At 52.2% G+C, this 21,693-nt stretch overlaps 2 protein-coding genes across 2 annotated transcripts; both read right to left on the bottom strand.

Annotated features, from left to right (window-relative positions):
* Window positions 1-7,056: 7,056 nt before the first annotated feature.
* On the bottom strand, window positions 7,057-10,214 carry Foxl1 (forkhead box L1). The gene has a single exon (XM_048437011.3). It carries the CDS (start codon window positions 9,879-9,881, stop codon window positions 8,871-8,873), a length of 1,011 nt encoding a protein of 336 aa, XP_048292968.2. The 5' UTR covers window positions 9,882-10,214; the 3' UTR covers window positions 7,057-8,870.
* An 8,157-nt stretch (window positions 10,215-18,371) lies between these two features.
* Window positions 18,372-21,287, bottom strand: Foxc2 (forkhead box C2). Its single transcript, XM_085681818.2, has one exon. The coding sequence runs from the start codon at window positions 20,704-20,706 to the stop codon at window positions 19,222-19,224; it is 1,485 nt and encodes a 494-aa protein (XP_085537944.1). The 5' UTR covers window positions 20,707-21,287; the 3' UTR covers window positions 18,372-19,221.
* Window positions 21,288-21,693: the final 406 nt, after the last annotated feature.

Genomic DNA, 21,693 nt, shown 5'->3' with positions numbered 1-21,693 from the left:
GGGATCTAAATTCTGGTAAGCAGGCTTGACTGGCAAGCACTTTATTCTCTGAACCATCTCCCTGACCCTTTATGGGAGATTTTTTTAAGTGACTATGTGTGTTGAACATGCCACCTGACCATCAGAGAGAAGGGGTGTGTGTATATAAAACCTCAGGCAAGGATGGTTAAAAATGAATGAAAAATGGGAAATGAGAGTTCTTGAACAAGGGGCCAACCTGATGGCTCAGCAGGCTAAGATGCTTGCTATGCAAGTCTGACAACCCGAGTTCTATACCTGGGGCCCATATAAAGGTGGAAGGACAGGAACAACTCCACAAAAGTGTCTCTGGCTTCCACATGCACCATAGCACATGTACGCCCACATATCACACACACACACACACACACACACACACACACACCAGAGAGAGAAAACATGAATTGTGTCTTGTTATTTAATTTTTGAAGATTTTTAAAAAGCTGTGTGTGTGTTTGAGTATTTACTTACCAGTATATTTGTGTACCATGTGAGTCTGAAAAGGGTTTCAGATCCCCATGTCAGTGCTGGGAACTGAACCTAGATCCTCTGCATGAGCAGCCATTCCTCTTAACTGCTGAGCCATCTCTACAACCCTGTGATCTAGTTTTTTTTAAAGAAGAAATTCTTGAAATAAAATAAAAAGCCAGGTAGTGGTGGTGCACACAGCACTCGGGAGGCAGAAGCAGGTGGATCTTGAAGCCAGCCTGATCTATAAAGTGAGTGGGACAGCCAGAGCTGTTACACAGAGAAACCTTATCTCAAAAAAAAAAAAAAAATTCTCGAGCAAAGTAATTCTCTCATCTCCCTGTATATTTCCTCATAACATCCTACATCAAAGGAAAAGAAATCACTGAGTAAATGCATCTCTTTTTGTTCACGTCTCTCTTCTGCCAGGCTGCCAACATTCGTAAAGGGCTGTTAAATCCAGAAATGTTGTACACGTCACAGGAAATGGCAAACGCATTTTGTTTATAGTGGCAATGCGGATGGTGATGGTACCTCTGCTGGTGGTAATGACCATGGCTGTGATGGTGCTCATGGTGTCAAGAGTTGTAATGACGGCGATGACAGTGAGGATGATAACAAAGACGGTGACAATGATGAGTGTGCCGGTGATGATATGAATGTTTATATACATTCTGGGAGTATAACTCCATGGTAGAATACTCACCTACCAGGTACAAGGTCCTAGGATTCATTCTTTGTACCACAGAAAGAAAGAAAGAAAGAAAGAAAGAAAGAAAGAAAGAAAGAAAGAAAGAAAGGAAGGAAGGAAGGAAGGAAGGAAGGAAGGAAGGAAGGAAGGAAGGAAGGGAAAGAAAGAAAGGAAGGAAGGAAGGAAGGAAGGAAGGAAGAAAGAAAAAGAAAGAAAGAAAGAAAGAAAGAAAGAGAGAAAGAGAGAAAGAAGAGAGAGAGAGAGGAAGGAAGGAAGGAAGGAAGGAAGGAAGGAAGGAAGGAAGGAAACCACGATACACACACAGCTACATATAAAAAAGAACAGCAAGGTACACTGGGAGCACTAAGCGCATTCCTGAACCATCCAGGTGACAGAGTAAAGGGTTTTTATCTTCAGTGCCTTTTGAAGGTCATGTAATCACCAGAGACAGCAAAAGGCAGGAAAAGGACAGTAAAGATCACAGACCCTCAGAGCCTACTGGGGCCAAATGTAAATTACATGCAAATGGTAGATCAGATGGAAGAGGCAGACAAGGGATGGTATAGGAAAACAAGAAGCAAGCTGTAGTTGGCAACTCTCTTCTCACTTCTTGTCCCTAAAATCCAGCCTTGCCATCTGTCTGTCACTGCAATGGCTCTCAGTGCTGGCTGCAGAAGCTGCAGGGTCACCCATCAGGGTTTATGGCTCAGCATTAAAGGGCGCTGGCTGCTCCCCCGAGGTCCTGGGTTCAGTTCCCAACACCTCACAATCATCTGTCAATCCAGTTCTGGAGGATCCAATGACCTCTTCCGATTTCTGTGGGCAATCCACAGACACGATGCACAGGCCATGCATGCAGTCAAAACACGCATGCACTTTAAATAAAAATACGTCTTTAAAAAATTAAAAACAAAAATTCAGTCACCTAGTCTCACCACCAGCTGACTCTGACCTCTGGGGACAGGACAGGACACAGGCACCAGGAAGCCATCACTGGTCAGAGCGGGCAGCCCATGGCTCATGCCTGTGATCTCATCTTTATGAGTGCCTCAGAGAAAACTAATAGAGACAAGAAACAGAACTCCAGGATTAGTTTGTTTCTTGCATCTGACTTCCTTGCTGGTCCTTACAGAGACGTGATGCTTTCCTCCCCTGGAGAATGTCTCACTGGGCCCCATCCCACCACCTGGATTCTTGCAAAGCGCCAGTGTCCTCGGGCACCAGCGGGGACCCTGGGCAGTGCCCGCATGGGTAATCATCACTGCCTCCATCCTGTGCTGAAAACGGAGCACACAGTGCCAACGCCAAGTCCAAAAATGTGGGAAAGTTTATTTCTCCCAAACATTCCTGATTTGTAATGTGCTTTCTAAAAGCGTTCTCGCTGATCGAGCCCTTGCTATATTTAGCCGCAGCCCTGAAAAGCCACGTTCTTTTTAAGGCGGGCCACAAGATGGAAGGGTTTAGCAAAAGTCCACTTCAGGTCCCCGTCATCACAGGAGAGGGGTCTGGGCTCTCCCTTGCCCCACGGAGAGCGTCAGAGCGAGAGCAGAAACAGAGGACTTTTGTTAACCAGTGAACTCATGCGCCTGGACCTCAGGTCCCAGGAAGAGTCCTTGGAGTCCTCTGCCTAGACACAGCAAGGAAGTGCATAGGGCTTTCATTCTGCTCTCCCTGGGAACTGTTCCCTCTGCCCCCACGCTCTTCCTGGTGTCCCCTGCTGTCCTTCCCCACTGAGCCAGCAATTTCTTTTGCTTTGTATCTTGAGTTCACAGGCTCAGGCCATCCCCAAGAGATAAACTAAATGCAGCAAGAGATGCCAAGGGGCTAGCCTGGGTCTGCCCAGGCTGGGGAGAGGATGGGCAGCCTGCAGAATGGCAGCTCCTTGACAGAGTTGTCCCAGAGAGTGTTCCAAGACTCAGAAGTCTCCAGGAGAGGTTGAACTAGAGACCCTCACACATACCAGCCAACTTCACTGTGACTAACCCAGGCACAGTGGACTTAGGCCCATCCGGTGGGGGTCACTCCTTGTGACAGCTCTGTGGGGGCAGAGGCAGTGGCGAATGTTTCCTCCATTGGGTGTGTGACAAAAGGCAAGAGCTAGAGAGTTTGGTGGCTTTGCCAAAGTCAGTAGCAAGGCAAGGTGGAGCTGGTCACTGACCTCTCTAGACACAATCAGTGCCTTCTTCCCATCCTGCCCAAACATCAAGTCCCAACGGGTGAGAAGCTGGTGGGAAGCTGGTGGCGGGAGGGTCCAGAGGTGGGAACATGCCCGAAGAATGTGGTGGTGGACGGTGGGCAGCTGCAGAGCAAGGATATGGGGGCCGGGCACCAAGAGCATTCTGAGACTTACAGTATCTCTCATTGGACATCATGAGGATATGAGTCACCATTGAAAGCCAGCCCTGTCCACCTGACCCATGAGCAACAGGGTGTGGTCTTGTCCCCTCCAAGGGGACTTGTGGGAGACACTGCCCTGCAGCCAAGACACCATCATGCCCTCCCTCCCCGACACTGGCAGATGACACCGCAATCTGTGGACACACATTCTGAAAGGAGAGTGTGGAGTGTGTCACATCCAGAGAGCCACTGGCGAAGGGTGACCTTGTGCATTGTGACAAACTAAGACAAGCCGAGCACAGTCAGATACAACCTTCCCAACTCAGCAGCCCCCTCTTGGACTCTGACGTGTAAGGGTGGATACCGAAGGGCCCAGGGTGTGACCCTGGGAACCATGTCCAGGTCCAGATCTCACACACCTAAGGGGCTCTGGATTAGAACCTAGAGATGTTGTGTCCTCTTGGAAGCTTGCCCAGAAGGGACCTGGTCTCCAGGAAGTCACAGTTCAGCTGAGCATCATCTATCTTGAATGTCATAGCTGTGGTCAGGACAGCGGCCACTAACCGGTTCAAGAAGGATCTTCCAGTCCGTCATTCATCCTTCATTTGCCTTCCCACACCCTTGACCTTGCTCTGCTCAAGTGTGAAGCAAGTATATAGCTTATCTTTTATAAGCCATGTTACCTGGTCTTCCTTGCGACTGGAACTGTGGCAGGCTATAGCCAATCAGAGGTATTGGCGGCATAAGGCAGGCAGGTCAAGGGGAATGGGGGAGGGGTGGAGTTGCTGGGGTGGTGCTGGAGGCTGGAGGGGAGGGGAAGGTGGACCATGTCCTCACCCTACTGATCCCTCTAGTGCCCGCACCGGACCCTCAGCTCCCACAAAATGATCCACGTCATTGATCTGAGTGAGTTTCAATTTCCTACAGGACCCCTGGTTCTCAAACTTGCTAGCAAAAGAGGCTTGAGACCAACCTTTACCCCCACAGTCTCCCCTTCCTCCTCCTCACCCAGTACCAGTATTAACAAGGACACCCAACGATCAAAGGCCCCAGTCCCCATGGTGCACGTAGCCAGCTCACCCCCAATCTGGCCTATGAGTCACATATCCGTCTTGCCCCAGGGTCACTGGCACTTGGATGCCATTTGAAGGGACAGCATTTCCCCTCTTCAGGTCTCAGCCCTTTCTGTGGCCCTTCCCAAGTCACTGTAAGCACTCTGGCACCTACCTGGTCCTGAAGAACCTAGCCCTGGGTCCTTGAGGCAGGAGCAGCACGGCAGACCACTTTTCATTGGGTTATGTTTAAGCTACTTTGAGAGCATAACAAATGAGTTCTACTTTCCCCACAAGTTCCTGTTCTTTCTTTTCAATAACAGGCGATTTTATCACTGTTCTCTTATACTCTGTGAAGCAATCATTATTTCCAACACCAAGAGACCGGACCACGCACAAGGCTTCAGCTCTCCATTGATTCCCACGCGTAGGTTTCTGTGGTGGGAACTTGAGGCTGCCGGCACAGGGGCAGGCCGGCCCTGGCTCTAGCTATAATAGTCACCGTCTGTGGCCCCTTCTTTAACTCACACATGAACAGTAACTGAGCAGTCCTTAGAATGGTGAGGAGGATACAAGGACCCAGGGTCCTTCTGAGAAGGGCTGGAGTTAGTGGCCACCCCTTGAATGCCCTGGTCAGGTCTAGTTCATGTCCTTGAAAATGTGTCAGATCCCTGGTATCCAAAACATCTGGTCTACAAAACTCTCTACTGATAAAAGTGGCAAAGGCCTCAGCGTTAGGGTGTCTTCTGAGACAAAAAGTCTGGGTTAGCTTCATCATGGTAATGCAGAAACATGGATAATCTGTCCTAGTCAGAACTATACAGAAAACAAAACTGTGGAAAGCTGCATTCAGGCCTAGGGAGGTGGCTCAATGGGTAAATGCTTGCTGTAAAAGTTTGAGGACCTGAGTTCGGATCCTCAGAACCCATAAAAATCCAGGTGCTATAGAAAACTCTGATCTCCTGGTTTCCGCAGAAAGATGGGATGTGGGATCAGGAGACTCCAGAAGCTGGTAGGTCAGCTAGCCCTATGCACATAAAAGCAAACAACAGACACGCTACTTCAAACAAGATGGAAGACGGAGACTGACACCAGAGCGTGTCCTTTGACCTCCACATGCATGCCATAGCACACATACAACCACACTCCCATAGATGAACATTACACACAAGCGCAAGTTGAGAAAAGGAAGTCCTGTCGAAAGCCTCAGAGTTCAGCACTCGATCCAAGTACCACCTCCATGCAAAATTCTCTGAGTGCCCATGCACACTGCACAGGTATGTAGATATTTACATATGCACGCACACACAGGCATGCGTGTTGGCATAAGTGCACACGTTCATCATTAACGTAGCTGTCATCGCATTCAGTGGACTCGCCTGCATGTGTGAAAGAGAGGCAGGCAGAGACAGAGAGAGACAAAGACAGAGATCCAGTAAGAAACAGAGACAGACACCCAAAGAGAGAGGAAGTGCACAGTGATCAGAGGAGACGCAGGCTGCCTCCATCCCTTTGTTCTGTGAAGAGAGACAACCTTCTGGTTGCGTGAGAGTGGAGCCATAGCCTCGCGTCTGCTTCCCACTAAACACAAGCGGAGTGCGGTCTTAATTACTAACAGAGATCTACTTTTCCTTTGTTTTGTTTTGTTTTGTTTTTGGGCAGGATCTCACTGTGTAACCCTAGGTGGCCTGGAACTCCTTTGTAGATCCGTAGACCAGGCTGGCCTTGAACTCAGAGATCACTCTGACTGCCCCTGCTTCCTGAGTGCTGGGATTACTGGTGTGCTCCACCATGCCTGGCCTGAAACCATTTCTTGGTCTAGCTGATCTATAGCAACAACAATAATAATAATATAGTAATAATAATCATCTATACCATTTAGCCAGTTTTACACACGGGACATTAGAGCAGAGGTTTGGCTAGTGAGGATCCAGCGCCCTTCCTTTTCCTCAGCAGGAAAGAAACCCACAGAGACTAACACAGACTGGATGGAAAACATCTTCGCAGCCCAATTCTCCAGCGATTTTGCGACTGATGAAAGCTGAAACTGGATGGAATCTTTCTGTGTAAACACACAAAGTAGATACATGCCCTTGCATCCGTCTGTCCCTGACAAACGATGTCCTTACAAATGCCTTTTGAATTCTAACCCGAAAATACCACCTTCTAAGAACAGCAGTATTAAATCAGTTGTTTCTCCAAAAGTCGGTTGTCACAAATCAACAAACACACACGAGACAGCATGTCAAACACAAGAACGAAAAGAAAAACTAAAAGCACCCAGTCCAGTAAACTGCCCACTCTTTCTGCTATTCAATCCCCTCCAGGGCTCCATGGAGTTTCTGCTCCCTCTCCTGCAGCTTGTCTTCACCCTCTGAAGTCAAGGCTGCCAAAGAGGCTGACCGTGTTCCCGGATATAATCCCGCTCTCTCGTTCCTACTCCACTGTTTGTTTATGTCCCCATAATCCACTGAACCAGCCAGTGAGAGGTTAATGAAAAAACAACCTTTATTCAGAGGCTGAGCACATGGGAAACATCCAATGGCAGCCTGCCTGCTGCGTTCTGTTCAGTCCCAGCCACCTGGATTCCCAGTGGGGTCCCAGCAAAAGCCCTTCAGTTAGAGCCACTGAACATCCCTCCCCATCTCTGCACAGACCTGGTGGGACCCGGATTGGACTGTGAGACTGAATTGGCGAGATTCGACTCTCTTGACAACCAGATAGTGTCCCTTCTGCCCAAAATGCTTTTCCCACCACTGACCAGCAGGGGACTTGAGCGTGCTTAGGCATTTTTGCACAAGTCCTGAGACTTGTCTGTGGTTGTCTGTTTGGTTTCTGTGAGTAGGTTTGAGACAGGTCTAACTCTGTAGCACAGGCTAGCCTGAAACTCACAGCAATCCTCTTGCCTCAGCCTCCCAAGTACTGAGATTACAGGTGTGACGTGGCACACCTTGGTGGTTGTGAGAATTCGCTCTGGGCCTATGCCCAAGAATCCTTCATTTTTGTACCTTTCTTACCCCCAGATAAAAGATAGTTCTTTAGTTCCTCGGGAAGTCAAACTTCAAGAACCCGTCAGAAAGCTAAAGCACCATGAAGGTCTACCAGTTTCCCTCCCAAGCTGGAAGCTGAACTGAACTGTAACCAACTCAGTTGTCTTAGTCAGATCATTGTTGGTACCCTCCCAACTCTCTGGGCACCCCTATGTGTTTATTTAAGGTCAGGATCTAGAGTCTCCTGGAGGGAATGCTGACTTGGGGTGCCTCAGGCTGAGCCGCCTGGAGGCTGTGCTGTTCAGAGGCACTTCCGTCCCAGATCAGACAGGAGTGTGCTTGTTTCCCCAGCCTTCCTGATTACATGGTGTCCTTTACTATGTGAGTCTGGAAAATGGAGAGAAAAAAAAAAGAAAGTTAGAGCTTGAAAAACCACAGAAATAAAAATTCTGACCTTGAGGCGTATTAACTCCACACACACCCTGCTGTGTCCCCTGAAATCTGAAATTGTTTGGTCCCTTACAAAGAAAAGCACAAACTAACAGAGGCTACGCTGCTGTAGAAGGCACTGGAGTGCCACATTAAGCCGTGAGTGCCGGCCAAATATGGGGTGCTTTGAAAGAAGCCACTAGTCTGGTTCATAAGCCAAGAACAAATGTTCTTTTAGTGTAGAAGAAGGTTTGTCTCTTCATATTGAGTGTTGCTGCTCTGCCTGGCTTTTCTTAGCCTTAGTTGTGAATGATAACCAGGCCTACATCTCTCCCACACCCTGGGAACCACGGATCATCCCCTGCATCCTGGACGCAAGCTCCCATCATCCAAAGAGGTCACAGCCAAGACGTGGGTCACAAGGAATCCGCTGAGCTGTCCACGGTCCAGTGGAATTTCCGTGTAGAAATGTATGCTATGCCTGGAAGTCCTGCCCTCGAGTTCAGCAGGAGACTCCGGTCCTAGTAAGGACCTGTGGTGCGCAAAGAGGGTCAGGCCATTGTAAAAAACGCCAACGACCCAACGGGCCAACGGGCTTCTGCTGGTGATTGTTAGTGTTGAGTGGGCTGTGATCCACGTCCTCTCCTGGACAGGTTTTTTAAGTCTGCAAAGCTACCCGCCGCTGGTTAAGTCATCTTCAGAGAAGGCAGACCGACGTGATCCCGCTGTGCACCGAGCTTGGCCGGCGTGGGTATGCTGTTCTAAACCCACAGTGGCCAGGGCAGAGACCGAGGTTACTTTTTCACCCGCAGGCAAGCGGTAGCCGCGGCCTTTGCTCGCTGGAGGTGGGGGTTCGCGGGGCGGGGAAGCAGCTGCTGATCCGCCTTATTGGAAGCGAAGCACGGCCGCCTCAGGGACCTGCAGAGGGAAATAGGAAAGGAAGGGGATTCCCAGCTGGGAAAAGCCGCCCTGGACGTGAGGGTCGAACACCAGCGAAGCGTTGAAGGGAGGTGGTAGGCTGGAAGAGGAGGCCAGCAGCGAGGCGCCCAGCAAGCCCGGCACGGACTTTGGGACCCCCGAGGCCTCCGCCCCTGAGGCCGGCTTTGGCCTCCCGGCCAAGATGCTGTCGATGCTGAAGCTCTTAGACTTGGAACCCTTGGGGGAGCCGCTAGGGGCGGGGCGCAGAGGGGATCCCGGGCGGTGCACAGTGTGCTCACGCTGGCCACCCGCCACTGCCCCGGCGCCCTGGGCTGTGCTGTCCGCGTCGGGGTCCCAGGGCTCGGGGCGGGACCAGGGAAGGAGCGCGGGTCGCGCGGTGCCTCCCGTCGGGGACTGAGCACGATCCGGTGCGCGCCGAGGGCGTGCAGTAACCAGGCCCGGACACCCTGAATTGCAGCCCGCTTCGGGCTCCGGTTGCTCCGCCCGGTTGCGCTTGGCCTCCGGGGAACCCGCGGCGGGTTTGGGCTTCCTTTTCCTGCGTCGGTAGTTGCCGTTCTCGAACATGTCCAGACAGCGAGGGTCCAGCGTCCAGTAGCTGCCCTTGCCGGGCCGCCCCTTCTCACGCGGCACCTTCACGAAGCACTCGTTGAGCGACAGGTTGTGGCGGATGCTGTTCTGCCAACCCTGGCGGTTGTCGTGATAGAAGGGGAAACGGTCCATGATGAACTGGTAGATGCCATTCAATGTGACCCTCTGCTCGGGCGCGTCCTGGATCGCCATGGCGATGAGCGCGATGTAGCTGTAGGGCGGCTTCTGCGGGGGCTCAGCGCGGCCAGGGCCGGTCAGCGCAGCGGCAGGGGTGAAGGCCAGGGGCAGCCCGGGCCTCTCGGGGCTGTACACGTACAGCAACGGCGAGGCAGCAAGAGCGGCCAGCGGGGGACTGAAGAGGTGGCTCATGGTGACAGCAGCCTCTGCGCTCCAGCCGCCGGGGCAGCCTAGGGACTTTGCCCCGCGCCAGGGCCCTCCTGGGGAGCCCTCCGTGTGTCTGCCCTGCGATCTGCCGCTCTCTCCAGCCTCTGCGCGCTCTGTCCCTTCTTCATGGCTTTAAAAATGTTAAATAATTGTTGTAAGTTTGCTATTATGTGTTGACTTAGCGCTGGAAAATAAATTGTCTATGATAAACAGTCCTTGTGTTCTCAGCCCACCCACATTAATTAAAATTTCATTGCTGAAAATCTCCCAGCTCTTCCCTCCACGTGTCTTTTTGATACCAGCCAATCGGTTTCGGGGCTATTCCTCATTTGTTTATAGAATTAGTCTGTTGATAAGTCCGCCCACCCAAGTTGAATCAAGCTGTGTTTATTTGGAAAAATTTCCGGGCACCCAATATATAAACGCACTGATCTGATGTTTGAAATACCACGTCCACCCCTTGACGCTGTAAGCACACAGTCAGCGAGGCAGGATGTGGAGGGACGGTGGCTCTCCCGGAGCTGGGTCTGCTAGGCCAGGAAGGAGGGATGGGGATGGGGGTGGGGAAGCAAACGGGTACATTTTAAAGCTGGGCTGGGGACCCTCCCACAAAAGAACTTTTATTTCCTTCGCCTAAGCTCAATAGGCAATTTAAAGATAGAGCCCTTCTCTGCATTTAGGGGAGACTGGAAGACACTAGACACACTTCTTGGAGGTGAGCACTCTCTAGGGGACTACTGTCCCAGAGGACCCACCTAACAGAGTGGGAGAGACTTAGGGAAAAAGGAGTGGGCCCCAGGAGCCAGTCTTTTTTTGCAGGGGAACAGCTCCAGGAAGCTGTAGGTGAACAGAATACCTGGTCCCTAGCTCCATTAAAGACTGCAAAACAACCCCCACCCTGGAAAGTGGGGCTAAGGGAAAAAAGTCTTTCTGGTCTGTCTAAGGTTGCTGCAAGCAAGGCACACCATAAAGGGGGGTGGTGGCAGCTGGCGGGGAGCTGGTGTTCGTGAATGTGGGTCTTTAGCTCCATACTCTGTGCCTTCCTGTTTATAACAAGGAGGGGGTTACAACAGCTTTACAAGTGTGCGCAGCTGGCTGGTGATTACATTAAGCATTTGTGAAGCCTGCGTGCTGGTTCCCCCCCCCCCAGGGGTGTAAGCACGCCCCCGTCCTGTCTCATTTTACATTTAGCCACGTCAAACTTTGAATCCAAACTCCTGAATGATGCTCATTCTAAAGGGGGCATCTCCCCAATTGGCTCCCCTCCCGTGGGGTAGGGATGCAGGTTAGCCTGGCGTGGCCATCTCTATTCACGATGTTTTGCTCGCGAGTGTTCTTTGAAAGGAAGGGGAAACAGTGTGAAGAACTGGACTGGTAGCTGCCCCCTGAGTAATTTACTGAAGAATTACTGGGAGAATGTTTGGAGGTACAACTTGGTAAAGAAATAGCCTTCTGCCACCCATTGGAGGGCGAGACACACTGAGCGCCAATGAGGATGCCAGGTTTGGACTAGTGGCTGGTATTCAGATGCTCTCTGAACGTGGAGAAGTGGGGTGATGAACGTTCCACTCGGAAGCGAGGAATTCAGAATATAGCCTTCGGGTTTAAGATGTCCTAGGATCCTACCACCACAGACAAGCGAGGAAGGAAATTGAAAATGGAAGTTTTACCACCGGTTGGAAAACAACAACAAAAACAAACAAACAAACAAACGAAACCCTGATTTTGATGAAAGGGGGGCCTGAGGGAGTGTCCAGCTAGCCTTTGCCCACTCTGTCTCCCTCTGTGACAGCAGCGTTTCTAATGTGAGTCCCGAAAGCAGCCCTGGCTACCCGCCTTGATGCGAGGGTCGGGGTGGAGGGTCGGAATGTGTTTCTCTCAGAACCCTGGCTTCAGGTTACACCAGACTACCCTTTTAAATTCTGGGGTGAAAGGTGAGTGAGCAGCCTCAACTTTGCCACCCCGTCTCTCGATTCTGAATTCCAGTAATAGACTCAGACCCAGAACTAAGTCAGTGTCACCGTGCCCTCACCTCCACAGCCCGCGCCAATCCCAGAGCTCTCCAGGACCCCAAGTCCAGCACGCACCCTCGACCCTCCCGATAGGCGCGCCCCGCTGTGCTGTCCGGGCGAGTCTTCTGAACCCTAAGGCAAATCTGAGCTTGAATTCCAACAATAATAAACACCGCCCACTTTAGGCGTAGGCTGGTCGCTGGAGGAGACACGCCCGGTAGGTGGGCGGGGCACGGCTAGGAAAGGGGAAAAAGTTTAGAAACCTCCCGCAGAATTGCACCAGCAGTTTGGAGGCTCAGGGCCGGCGATTGGCAGCGTCTGCAGGAGGCAGGAACCGGAGCACCCGGTCCGGTACGGGTGCGGTCTGCAGCCTGGGCTCCCAGGTGACATTCACAGCCTTAGCCTGGGAGGGCCTGCTGTGGGAGGATCCTCGCTCAGGGGCGCATTCCCGCCTTTCCGGGGACTGCCGCGCAAACGCCAGGAGTCTACAAGCTTAGGAGCGGATGCGCCCTCGTGCGGAAGCTCAGTCCTCTGAAGACCGACCTGGTCCGGTTGGGGGAGCCTGGGAGGAGTGGGTGCCCCAGAGAAAGAGGGGTTCTAACCAGGTTCCTTGAGTGTTCAAATCCAGAAAAACAAAAACAACAATAACGAAAACAACCTTGTAAGTACTGGGCAGGCAGTTGGAGACGAGTTACCTTCCTCCCAGGAGAGCCCCATGCTCCTCCAGATGCCTGGAAGCAGAATGGGCAGTGGTTTCTGCGTGGGATGAGGACTGACAGCCACATTCCCAGTGCTGGGACAAAGCGGATGTGAGCTCCTCCGGGAGGTTGTGGGGAGGAGACAGGCCTCCCAAAAAGCCAGCACCGAGAAGAATGAGAGCCAGAATTCTCTCCCAGGCACACCCAGAACAAAGTAGGCCTCCAAATGAAGGGCTATCTGTGTTCTCCCAGCATCTGCAATTCCTTTCCTATTCAGGCGACAGTATCATAAGTAGTACTGGGCCTCTGATCTCACCTAGTAGTATGTTTGGGTGGGGACTCGGGCTGGTCACAATAAGATGTCTTAAAACCGCTGTGGATACAGAATGGTGCTAGGGCCCACTTTTAATCCCAGCACCTTGGAGGCAAAAGCAGGCAGATCCCTGTGAGTTCAAGGCCAGCCTGGTATACAGAGCAAGTTGCAGGACAGCCAGGGCTACACAAAGAAAACCTCTCTCAAAACATCACTGTGGACAAAGCCTCTTTACTAGTGTGAATTGAGGACCACCGTGCACTGTGCAAGTGCTTGCATTAGCATTAAGTCAGTTCACCTCCTCAGCAACTCTAAGAAGTAGCCTCAGGCATCTTATCAGAGTCACAAGTAGGCTCCTGCAGGAGCCCAAGTTCAAGGTCAGGGAGTTCAAAGCAATTGGCAATTTAGTGAGACCCTGTCTCAAAACATAAAATATGAAATACAAAAGAAAAAGAAAAAAAAGCAAGTAAGAGATGGGGTTATCATTCAGTTGGTAGAATGCTTGTCTGGCATGCAGGAAGCCCACATAAATCAGGCACGGTGGCCTGTGCCAGTAATCCCCACACCTAAGGGATAGAAGCAGGAGGCTCAGAAGTTCAAAGTCATCTTCAGCTATGTGGTGAGTTTGAGGTCGGCCTGGGCTACCTGAAATCCTGTCTGAAAAAGGAGAAGCTGAGAGATGTTACTACTAGTAGTTAAGAACACTATTGCCAGGTGGTGGAGGCACACGCCTTTAATCACGGCACTTGAGAGGCAGAGGCAGGCGGATCTCTGAGAGTTCAAGATCAGCCTGGTCTACAAGAGCTAGTTCCAGGACAGCTAGGGCTGTTACACAAAGAAACACTGTTTGAAAAACTAAAAGTAAACAAATAAGCATAATAAATAAATGAACAAAAGGGCACTTTTCTTCTGGGAGAAGAATGTGTGGTTCTCGTGAACCATGTTTGGTTCTCAGCACCCACACAGGTTAACTAACAACCACCTTGTAACTCCAGCTCCAGGGGCAGAATAATTAAATAATAAAATATTTTTTAAGTAAAGGGGCTTTTAGGGATAGTGATGTGACACTTGCCCAGCATGTGTGAAATGGAGGATTTAGTTCCCAGTAATCACACACGCATGCGCGCGCGCGCACACACACACACACACACACACACACACACACACACACAAATTAGAGGAAGAAAATATCTTTGTTGTTCCCACAAGAAGTTGAGGCCCAGGAAGTTAACTGTCTCAGTTCTTGCTTAGAGACCTGTCCAAAGATAGGAACACAATCATATTACAGCAGCCACCCTGCATGAGGCACTCAGGACCCCTGCGGGAAGAACTTCCTTCTCAAGCCCTTGCAGCAGCAGTGAAAGGCAAGCCTGAAGGATCCACCCATTCTGCGGAGCATGAAACTGAGGCTAAATCACAAAGCACTCCCCAGCTACGGCCACTTGGGTAACTAGCAGAGGGGGAATCCGAAGTCACAGTTTATCCTCAAAGGTCAGTTTGGTGGGGCCCAAATGCTCAGGTGTCCTCAGGAGAGAGAGAGAGAGAGAGAGAGAGAGAGAGGAAAGATTGGCCAGGGTTGGGAGCCTCAGGGTACCCCAATCCTCACAAACTCAGAAGGCTTTATTTCTTCTCCTCCCTCCCCCTTTGAAAAGATCCTAGCAGTGTCTAGGCCTGTTTCCCCCAGGGGGTGCAGATGGGGGTGGTGTCTGAAGGGAAGGGAGGCTGGGCCTGGTCAGCTGATGCTAAGTGGGGCCCAGAAAGCAGAGCAGGGTTTTCCAAATGACATACTTATTTATAGAGCACCTTGTTCCCAGAAAGGATGGGAAGGCTCCCAAGGAGGCCCTGGGGGCACTACCCCACTCAAAGCCATCCAGATAGGCAAGATAGACAGCAGAAATTCCTTCTGAGAAAGTTCTCCCTAACAGTGATGGTAGAGATGGAACTGCCCCCCCCATTAAAACTTTATTTCACAATCCTAAGAAATATCACCTAAGAAACTGGCCTCAAAGCTTAAGGGAATGGGATGGAATGGGATGAAGTTAGACTGTTTATGGGACCCTGGAATGGTGCTGGGGCTTTGACTGTAGACACAAGGCCACTACCCAGCTCTTAGTCACCTAGGATGTCACTGCCCCTCCCTCCACCCCAGATCTGCGTACTTAGGGCCCCAGGATGAATTCCCACATTTGGATGCTTAGAAAGCCAACAGCACCCAAAGGAACAGGTTCCGCGGTTCAACAACACTGGTACATGACACATCTGTCTGCCGTCCTCCCTGCAGAGTGGGGATGTCGGCGAGTAAGAAGGCTGATGCAAGTTAAAAGTGCATGGCACCTTCCCAGGCACTGTCCCCAATGAGGCTGGTGGGTGCCAGCCCCCTGGATACGCTGGAAGCATGCTACCCCCCCTTCCTCGCGTGCCTGTGTCAGAAAGCAAACATTTCAAACGCCTTGGCAGTGGAGGGCAAGCAAGAAAGGCGGGCAGGGAATGCTTCTGGAAGTTTGGGAAAGCATTCTAAATATTCTGAGCTGGATGGCTGGGAGGTGGGGAGTGACTCTGACCCAGCCTGTGTCTCCACCTGAATTGGAAATCGGACGTTAGACATCTCCATCCCTAGCTGGGCCACCCGCTGTCCCATCTTCAGGACACAGCTGGGGATCAGGAATATAAGGTGACCCTGAAGGTTGAAGGTTGAGGCAGTTTCGGGGAAGCTCCGAAGGCTGGGTGAAGCAATTTCCCACATTTTTATTCACACCTACCTGTTTTGGTTTACAACAAAGTCGGAGATTCCTGACCCACCTTTGGATTTGGGAGTGGAGAGGAGCAGGAAGAAGACACTAGTCACTAGTCACCAGACCTCATTTGGCAGAGTGCTGAAAACTTTCTTCTATAATGCGAAGTTCACCTGCCTTCCCCAGAGCCCAGACTGAGGGGTTGAAGGCAGAGGACCCTGAAGGGTACAAGGCAATCGCCGGTATTCCCTGGGTCCTTCCTTTATCAGCTCCTTCTAACTTTTGATCTTCATTTAGTTCAGTATGAAGGAAGTAAGACCGGTCTACCTCCTAGGCGACAGTGGCGTTGAGATGGGGGACACACTCTGGACCAAAGTCACTGTCAGGTTTTCATCGGCTGTGACAGGCCACCTGAGCCAGACAGGGAGGCCTCTAGCTGCAGATCCAAGCTGGTTTGGGGAGAGGTGTGAACAGGGACCAAGCTGGTGGGCACTCCCGAAAAACAGCGGGTGAGACAGTGGCGGTGAAACTTCAGACTCAGAAGGCAATGGTTGTACAGTGCTCCCTCCAGCCAGTGTCTGAGTTGGGAGTGTGAGGAGGCAAGGAGGGTCCTCTGCAGACCCAAATCTGTCAAGATTGAGCGATGTTGATCTGTGCACCTGGTTAAGGCTGGCTGGTACTTGGGAGCAAACCCACAGGAACGCCTCAGCCAGTGTTGCAGGGGCCTGCTTTCGTCTTTATCCACCCTATCTGTGCGATCTGCCAAGCCGCACCGTCTGCTTGAGTCATGGTTAACAGACAAGGTTGTGTTTGAAAGGACAGCAGAATCACCCTGGCAGAGAGTTGGACTACCTGGGCTAGGCACTCCAGGCCTTCCACCTTGGAACTCTTTGCCCCCTTTTCCTGGAATGTCCTGGACTTGCCAGGAACAGAGCAGAGGCCTAAGGAAGACCAGTGTAGGGATAATGGACCAAAGACAATCTGCGTTCCCATAGAAGTTCCAGCGCAAGGACTATCCAGCTCTCAGAGTGGCTGGTACGACCCCAATATTGGGGCCGACCTTGCCTCTCCTTGCTGCCGGCAACATTGGGGAGCTTCCTGGTTTGATCTGGAATGATGATAAGTCCCTAGTAGTAAGGAGATTGCAGCGAAGGCTGGGCCAAGCAGAGCTGTGAGCCTAAAAATTAGAAGCCCAACCTTCCTAGCCTATCCTCCTCCTGACTGCCCAGAGGAAGCGACGACGCAGACCAACATTTCCCAGACCCCTATTTTTCACTCTTGCTGCTCCAGGATGCCTGGAAAAAGTCAGCAATACAAGCAGGCTACCTGTGTTCCAAGGAAAGACTTGGTATAGGGCCGGCTCCGGGGGCTTTTCCCTAGTTACCTACCCCAGAAGGGTTCTCTGTAAGAGCTCCCCCACTCCCAACCACCTCCTTTCTTTCCCTCTGGGTCAGTCACCAGGCTCCAGAAGTTCCAGATCTTAAGAGGAGGGCACGCTTTCAGAGAGGCCCCTGAAACATCTGGGAAAGGAGAGAGCCAGCTGGCTGGGCAGCAGTTCGCTTCTCCTGGGGCGAGTGGTTTGAAGAGTGCTGCAAAGTGAAACCAGCATCGGGAGGGACCAGAGATCTCCAGAACTCCTCCTAAGCTGTCTGCTCCCGCTCACGAGGCTCAGAAACCGAGGCACACCTGCCCCAGCCCAGGCAAGCCCTCCCCCACTTTACGACACCTTCCGGTGCTACAGGTTGAAAGACTGTCTTACGCATATGGGAAGATTCATCAGGATTCAAACCTTCCCTAATTCTAGCTCAAAATAGCATAAATACAAAACTTGCAGTTTTAACAATAAGATAATACACGTGCTTCAGTGACCACCACTGAACCAAGCAGATGACCTTCTGCAAAGTTCTCCTTGGTCAGTGTTTTCTATGCAGGAGGAACTTCCATGGGCACAATACAGGTTACCAACTGGGACGGGACTCCATGATGCTGGGCGCCTATGGTCCAACACACAGGCCTGCAATGAAGTCAGCCAGCAGAAAGGTAAGAAAGACACCCACCCTGCAGGGTAATCCAAGGTTCATCCCTATCAAAAAAAATTTAGAAAGAAAAATAATCTCCCTGTTCTTTAGCGTGCTGAAAACCACATCAATTTCAGCGCTAAAATATCGAGTTTTTAAGGGGCACCGTGGCTTCCCTTTTCACCTCAGGGGGTAAATATTTGAAACCCAAATTGAGAAATAAATCAGATCGAAAGTCACTTCTAATCTGATCCCCAGCCATTAAATACAAGACACCAATCCTCTTTCGCTCTTTCGGGCAGGGTTCAAACACTAACAGGGCAACAAGTCCGCATTTAAAGAAAGGCAGGGGACACAGGACTCACCCAGCTGTGACCGTTTGTCTATTCTGTTTCTCCCCTTACACGGGGGACAGCTGGACACCGAGAAGGAGCGACACCATTTTGTTTTGACAATTGGCAAACGTTTTTCTGCATCCCGAAAAGCATTTTGTTCAGAGGCCAGCTACCTGCCCTTAGGCAACCCTGTCCGCGTGTTGCCGGTAGGACAGTTTCTCAGACAATCTTGATAGAAAAATTCCAGGGTGGGATATGTCAACAAATCAAGAGCCCTCTATTACTAAAGGAGAGCTCCATTGTCCCATGACGCGTGCGTGCACCTACGTACCAGGCCACCTGCACCATAAAAATAATCACAAGTGGGTTTACTGAAACTTATTTCTTTTTAATTCAAGAACACAAAGACATTGTCCGAACTTTGGGCAGAAAAACAACATGGGTTTATTTTAAGGTAAATACAACATTGAGACCACATAAGACAAACACAGATGAAGTTAAATTTTTAAGTCTTTTTGTGTCTGTTAGGAATACTCCAGATGGCGTCTAGTGTACAAAGCCATCACATTTCCTTAATTAAAAGTATCAGATACTTGACTTCGTTATCCACCACCAACAAAAAAATAAATAAATTATTTTCTTGTTTTGCAAAAGACCTACAGTTGAGAAAAAAATCTATTTTATCATGGTACTGTGGGGAGAAAAACCCACATAGGTTTCTTAATTAAATTTGGCAGAAACGGTTGGGCAAGATGAAGCCTTATCCAGTGGACACAACTTTAAATATTATATTAAAGGCTCTGGGCAACAACAAAATAGCCTGGTTACAAATCCGCACTCGTTTACAGAAGGCACCCTATCCAAAGAGACATCATGCGCCCCTGGGGAGTCTCCACAGAAAGTCATTAGGGGTCCCTGTGGGATTTGGTCCACAAACTAATCTGTGAAGCCCCAACGGGAGCAGGCGCAGTATCCGGGTAGGGGAAGGAAATTTTTAAAAATCGGTATTTCGTTTCGGTGGGCTGCGTCCCCGTTAGAGGGACTCGCTGGGATCTCGGAAACCGAGTTGCGGATAAGTTACCTGCGAGTTGCGCGGAGCTCTCTGCTCCCGGGTCTGAGAGAGGGGCGCGTTCCGTCGCTTTCTGCGGCTCCGTCGAAGAGGGTCCATAGGGGAGGCGAAGCCGGTGTGGGCCTGAGGCAAGGACGGGCTGGGAGCATCAGTATTTGGTGCAGTCGTAGGAGTAGGGGGCCGCGTGGCGGTAGAGGGACGGCGCGGCTCTGTAGGGCAGCTGACAGCTCGCATTGCTCACCTGGGACTCCCCGAGGGTCGAGTTTTCCAGTCCCAGCCGGTGCGAGTTGAACATCTCCCGGACATTGGGGAAAGTTTGCTGTTGGGTGGCGAACGTGTGGCCGGGGAGGTGGCTCAGGTCCCCGCTGTGGTTCAGATACCAGGAGGTGGCCTGGGTGGCAGGCTGCGGCGCAGGAGGGGGCTGCGGGGCGGGCGGCGGCGCCTGCGGATGGAGGTGGCCGTGATGCTGGTGGTGGTGACCCGCGGCCCCCAGCGCACCCTCCTGGCCCGCCGCGAGGTTGAGGGCTCCGAGTGGGGAGCCGGGGCCGCTCGGGTGGTCCGACAGAGCCTCGTCCAGAGCGGGCGGGACGCACACGTGCGCGGGTCGCTCGGCCCCGGTGTACAGGCTCATGGCCCGCATGCTGCACTGGTAGCCCGCCGAGCTCGCAGCCTCCAGGCTCTGCGCGCAAGGCTGCGCGTAAGCGGCGGGTGGAGCGGCGGCGTAAGGCAAAGCCAGCGGCGGCACCACCAGGCCGGCGCGCGCGGCCGCCGGGCTCAGATCGCCGCCCGGAGGCGACGTGCGCAGCGTCATGATGGTCTCCACGCTGAAGCCTGGCAGCCCGTTGGGCGCCGCTGTGTGATGCTCAGGCAGAGAGCCGTCTGGGGAGCCAGCAGGAGTGGAGGCTGCGCTGCGGGGACTGGCCTGCAACGCGCCCTCGGGACTCAGCGTCTCCACCTTAGTGATGACAGGCAGTGCGGGTGACGCTGCCTCGCTCTTGACCACCACTTTCTTCTCGGCCTCCTTGGGCGCATCCGCTACCGGGGTCCCCGTCGGGGCGCCCTTGACCGCAGCCGGGGGCGGCTCCTTGAGGTGGGCTCGCTCCTCCTTGTCCTTGGGCACGTCCTTCTTCTTGAATCGCCGGCGTCGCCGTAGAAAGCTGCCATTCTCAAACATGTTGTAGGAGTCTGGGTCGAGCGTCCAGTAGCTGCCCTTGCCCGGCTTCTTGTCGTCGCGCGGCACCTTCACGAAGCACTCGTTGAGCGACAGGTTGTGGCGGATGCTGTTCTGCCAGCCCTGCTTGTTCTCGCGGTAGAAGGGGAAGCGGTCCATGATGAACTGGTAGATACCGTTCAGGGTGATCTTCTTCTCAGGGGCGTTCTGAATCGCCATGGTGATGAGCGCGATGTAGCTGTAGGGAGGCTTCACCAGGTCCTTGGGCGCCGCGGGCTGGTGGTGGTAGGGCGCATAGGAGCGGCCCATGCCGGCGCCGTACTGCTCGGGGTGACCGGAGTATACGCCCATGGGGCTGGCCATGCCGCCGTAGCTGCCCGCTGCCCGGTAGTAGTTTTGCTCGCTCAAGTAGGGCACCACTCCCAAGGCGTTGGGGTCCGACACCGAGTAGCGCGCCTGCATGCTGCGTCCCAGGCGCTCGGCCGCCGCCTGTGCGCACCGACTGCGGCCCGCGGCGAGCGAGGCCCGGAGCAGGAGAGCCGGAGGGGACCGGGCGGCGCGGGCAGCCCCTGCTCGGGGCAGCCTCGCGAGCCACGCGCGGAAGGCGCCGGCGCTCGGGCCGATCGGGAGCGCTCGAGTTCAGCCGACCGGGCGGGTCAGCATCCTGGAGGGCGCGCCCGGGGCGGCCCCGCTGGCCGCGCGCTCTCGGCCCAGCGGGTGGCAGCCCTGAACTGGCGGCAGGGACGCCACGGAGCGAGACCGACCCTTCTGAACGCTAGGAAAGGAAATCGCGGCTCTCGGGGTCCCGCCAGCAGAAAGGCAGCCCGCAGCCTCAGCGAGCTAGGGTCCGGAGAAGCTGCCCGGCCGAGCCCGGAAAAAGAAGCAAAATCCCTTTTAGGGATTGGGAAAAGTTTCAAAAGTCTTCAGGCTCAAAGCGAGTTTTTACTTTCCTCAGGCCGCGCCCCCTCCAGGAAGTTTGAACCAATCATCTGGCAGCTGTGAGGAGGATGGAACCAATCAGGGTGAGAAGCGCTGGAATCCGACGGCTCTAAGACCCAGCTGCTCTTAGCCAGATTTTTCTCCCCCTCCACCCCCTGTAGCTCAAGTTAACTTGAGGACTTTTAAAAATAAGTTACATCTTATTAAATTTTATTTTATTATCACATTTGGTTTAACGAGACCACGTGTCCACAGCAAAAAATAAAAACCTGTTCCTTTGAAAAATTAAGAAAAAGAGGTTTAGTTTGGAATTTAAAATCGAATTGATGAAGTTGGGCAAAGGTCTGCTCTGATCAAGACCTTGTAAGTAGCAAAGATTCTAAAGATTTTCTTATTAATGAGTGAAGAAGCGAATAATTAGATTTCTTAATTATCGGGGCCTAGTTGTAATGGGTTCAGAGCAAACCAATTGAGCCGGCTGGGCCTCCTGAACACAATGATGAATAAATC

The sequence above is a fragment of the Myodes glareolus genome, chromosome 22 (genome assembly GCF_982192425.1).
Source record: "Myodes glareolus chromosome 22, mMyoGla1.1, whole genome shotgun sequence".
Taxonomy (NCBI): Eukaryota; Metazoa; Chordata; class Mammalia; order Rodentia; family Cricetidae; genus Myodes; species Myodes glareolus.
This window is presented reverse-complemented; position numbering and strand designations above follow the sequence as displayed.

Bases quoted from the DNA above. Each gene is read 5' to 3' on its own strand.
- Foxl1 (XM_048437011.3), bottom strand. From the start codon at position 9,881: ATGAGCCACCTCTTCAGTCCCCCGCTGGCCGCTCTTGCTGCCTCGCCG.
- Foxc2 (XM_085681818.2), bottom strand. From the start codon at position 20,706: ATGCAGGCGCGCTACTCGGTGTCGGACCCCAACGCCTTGGGAGTGGTG.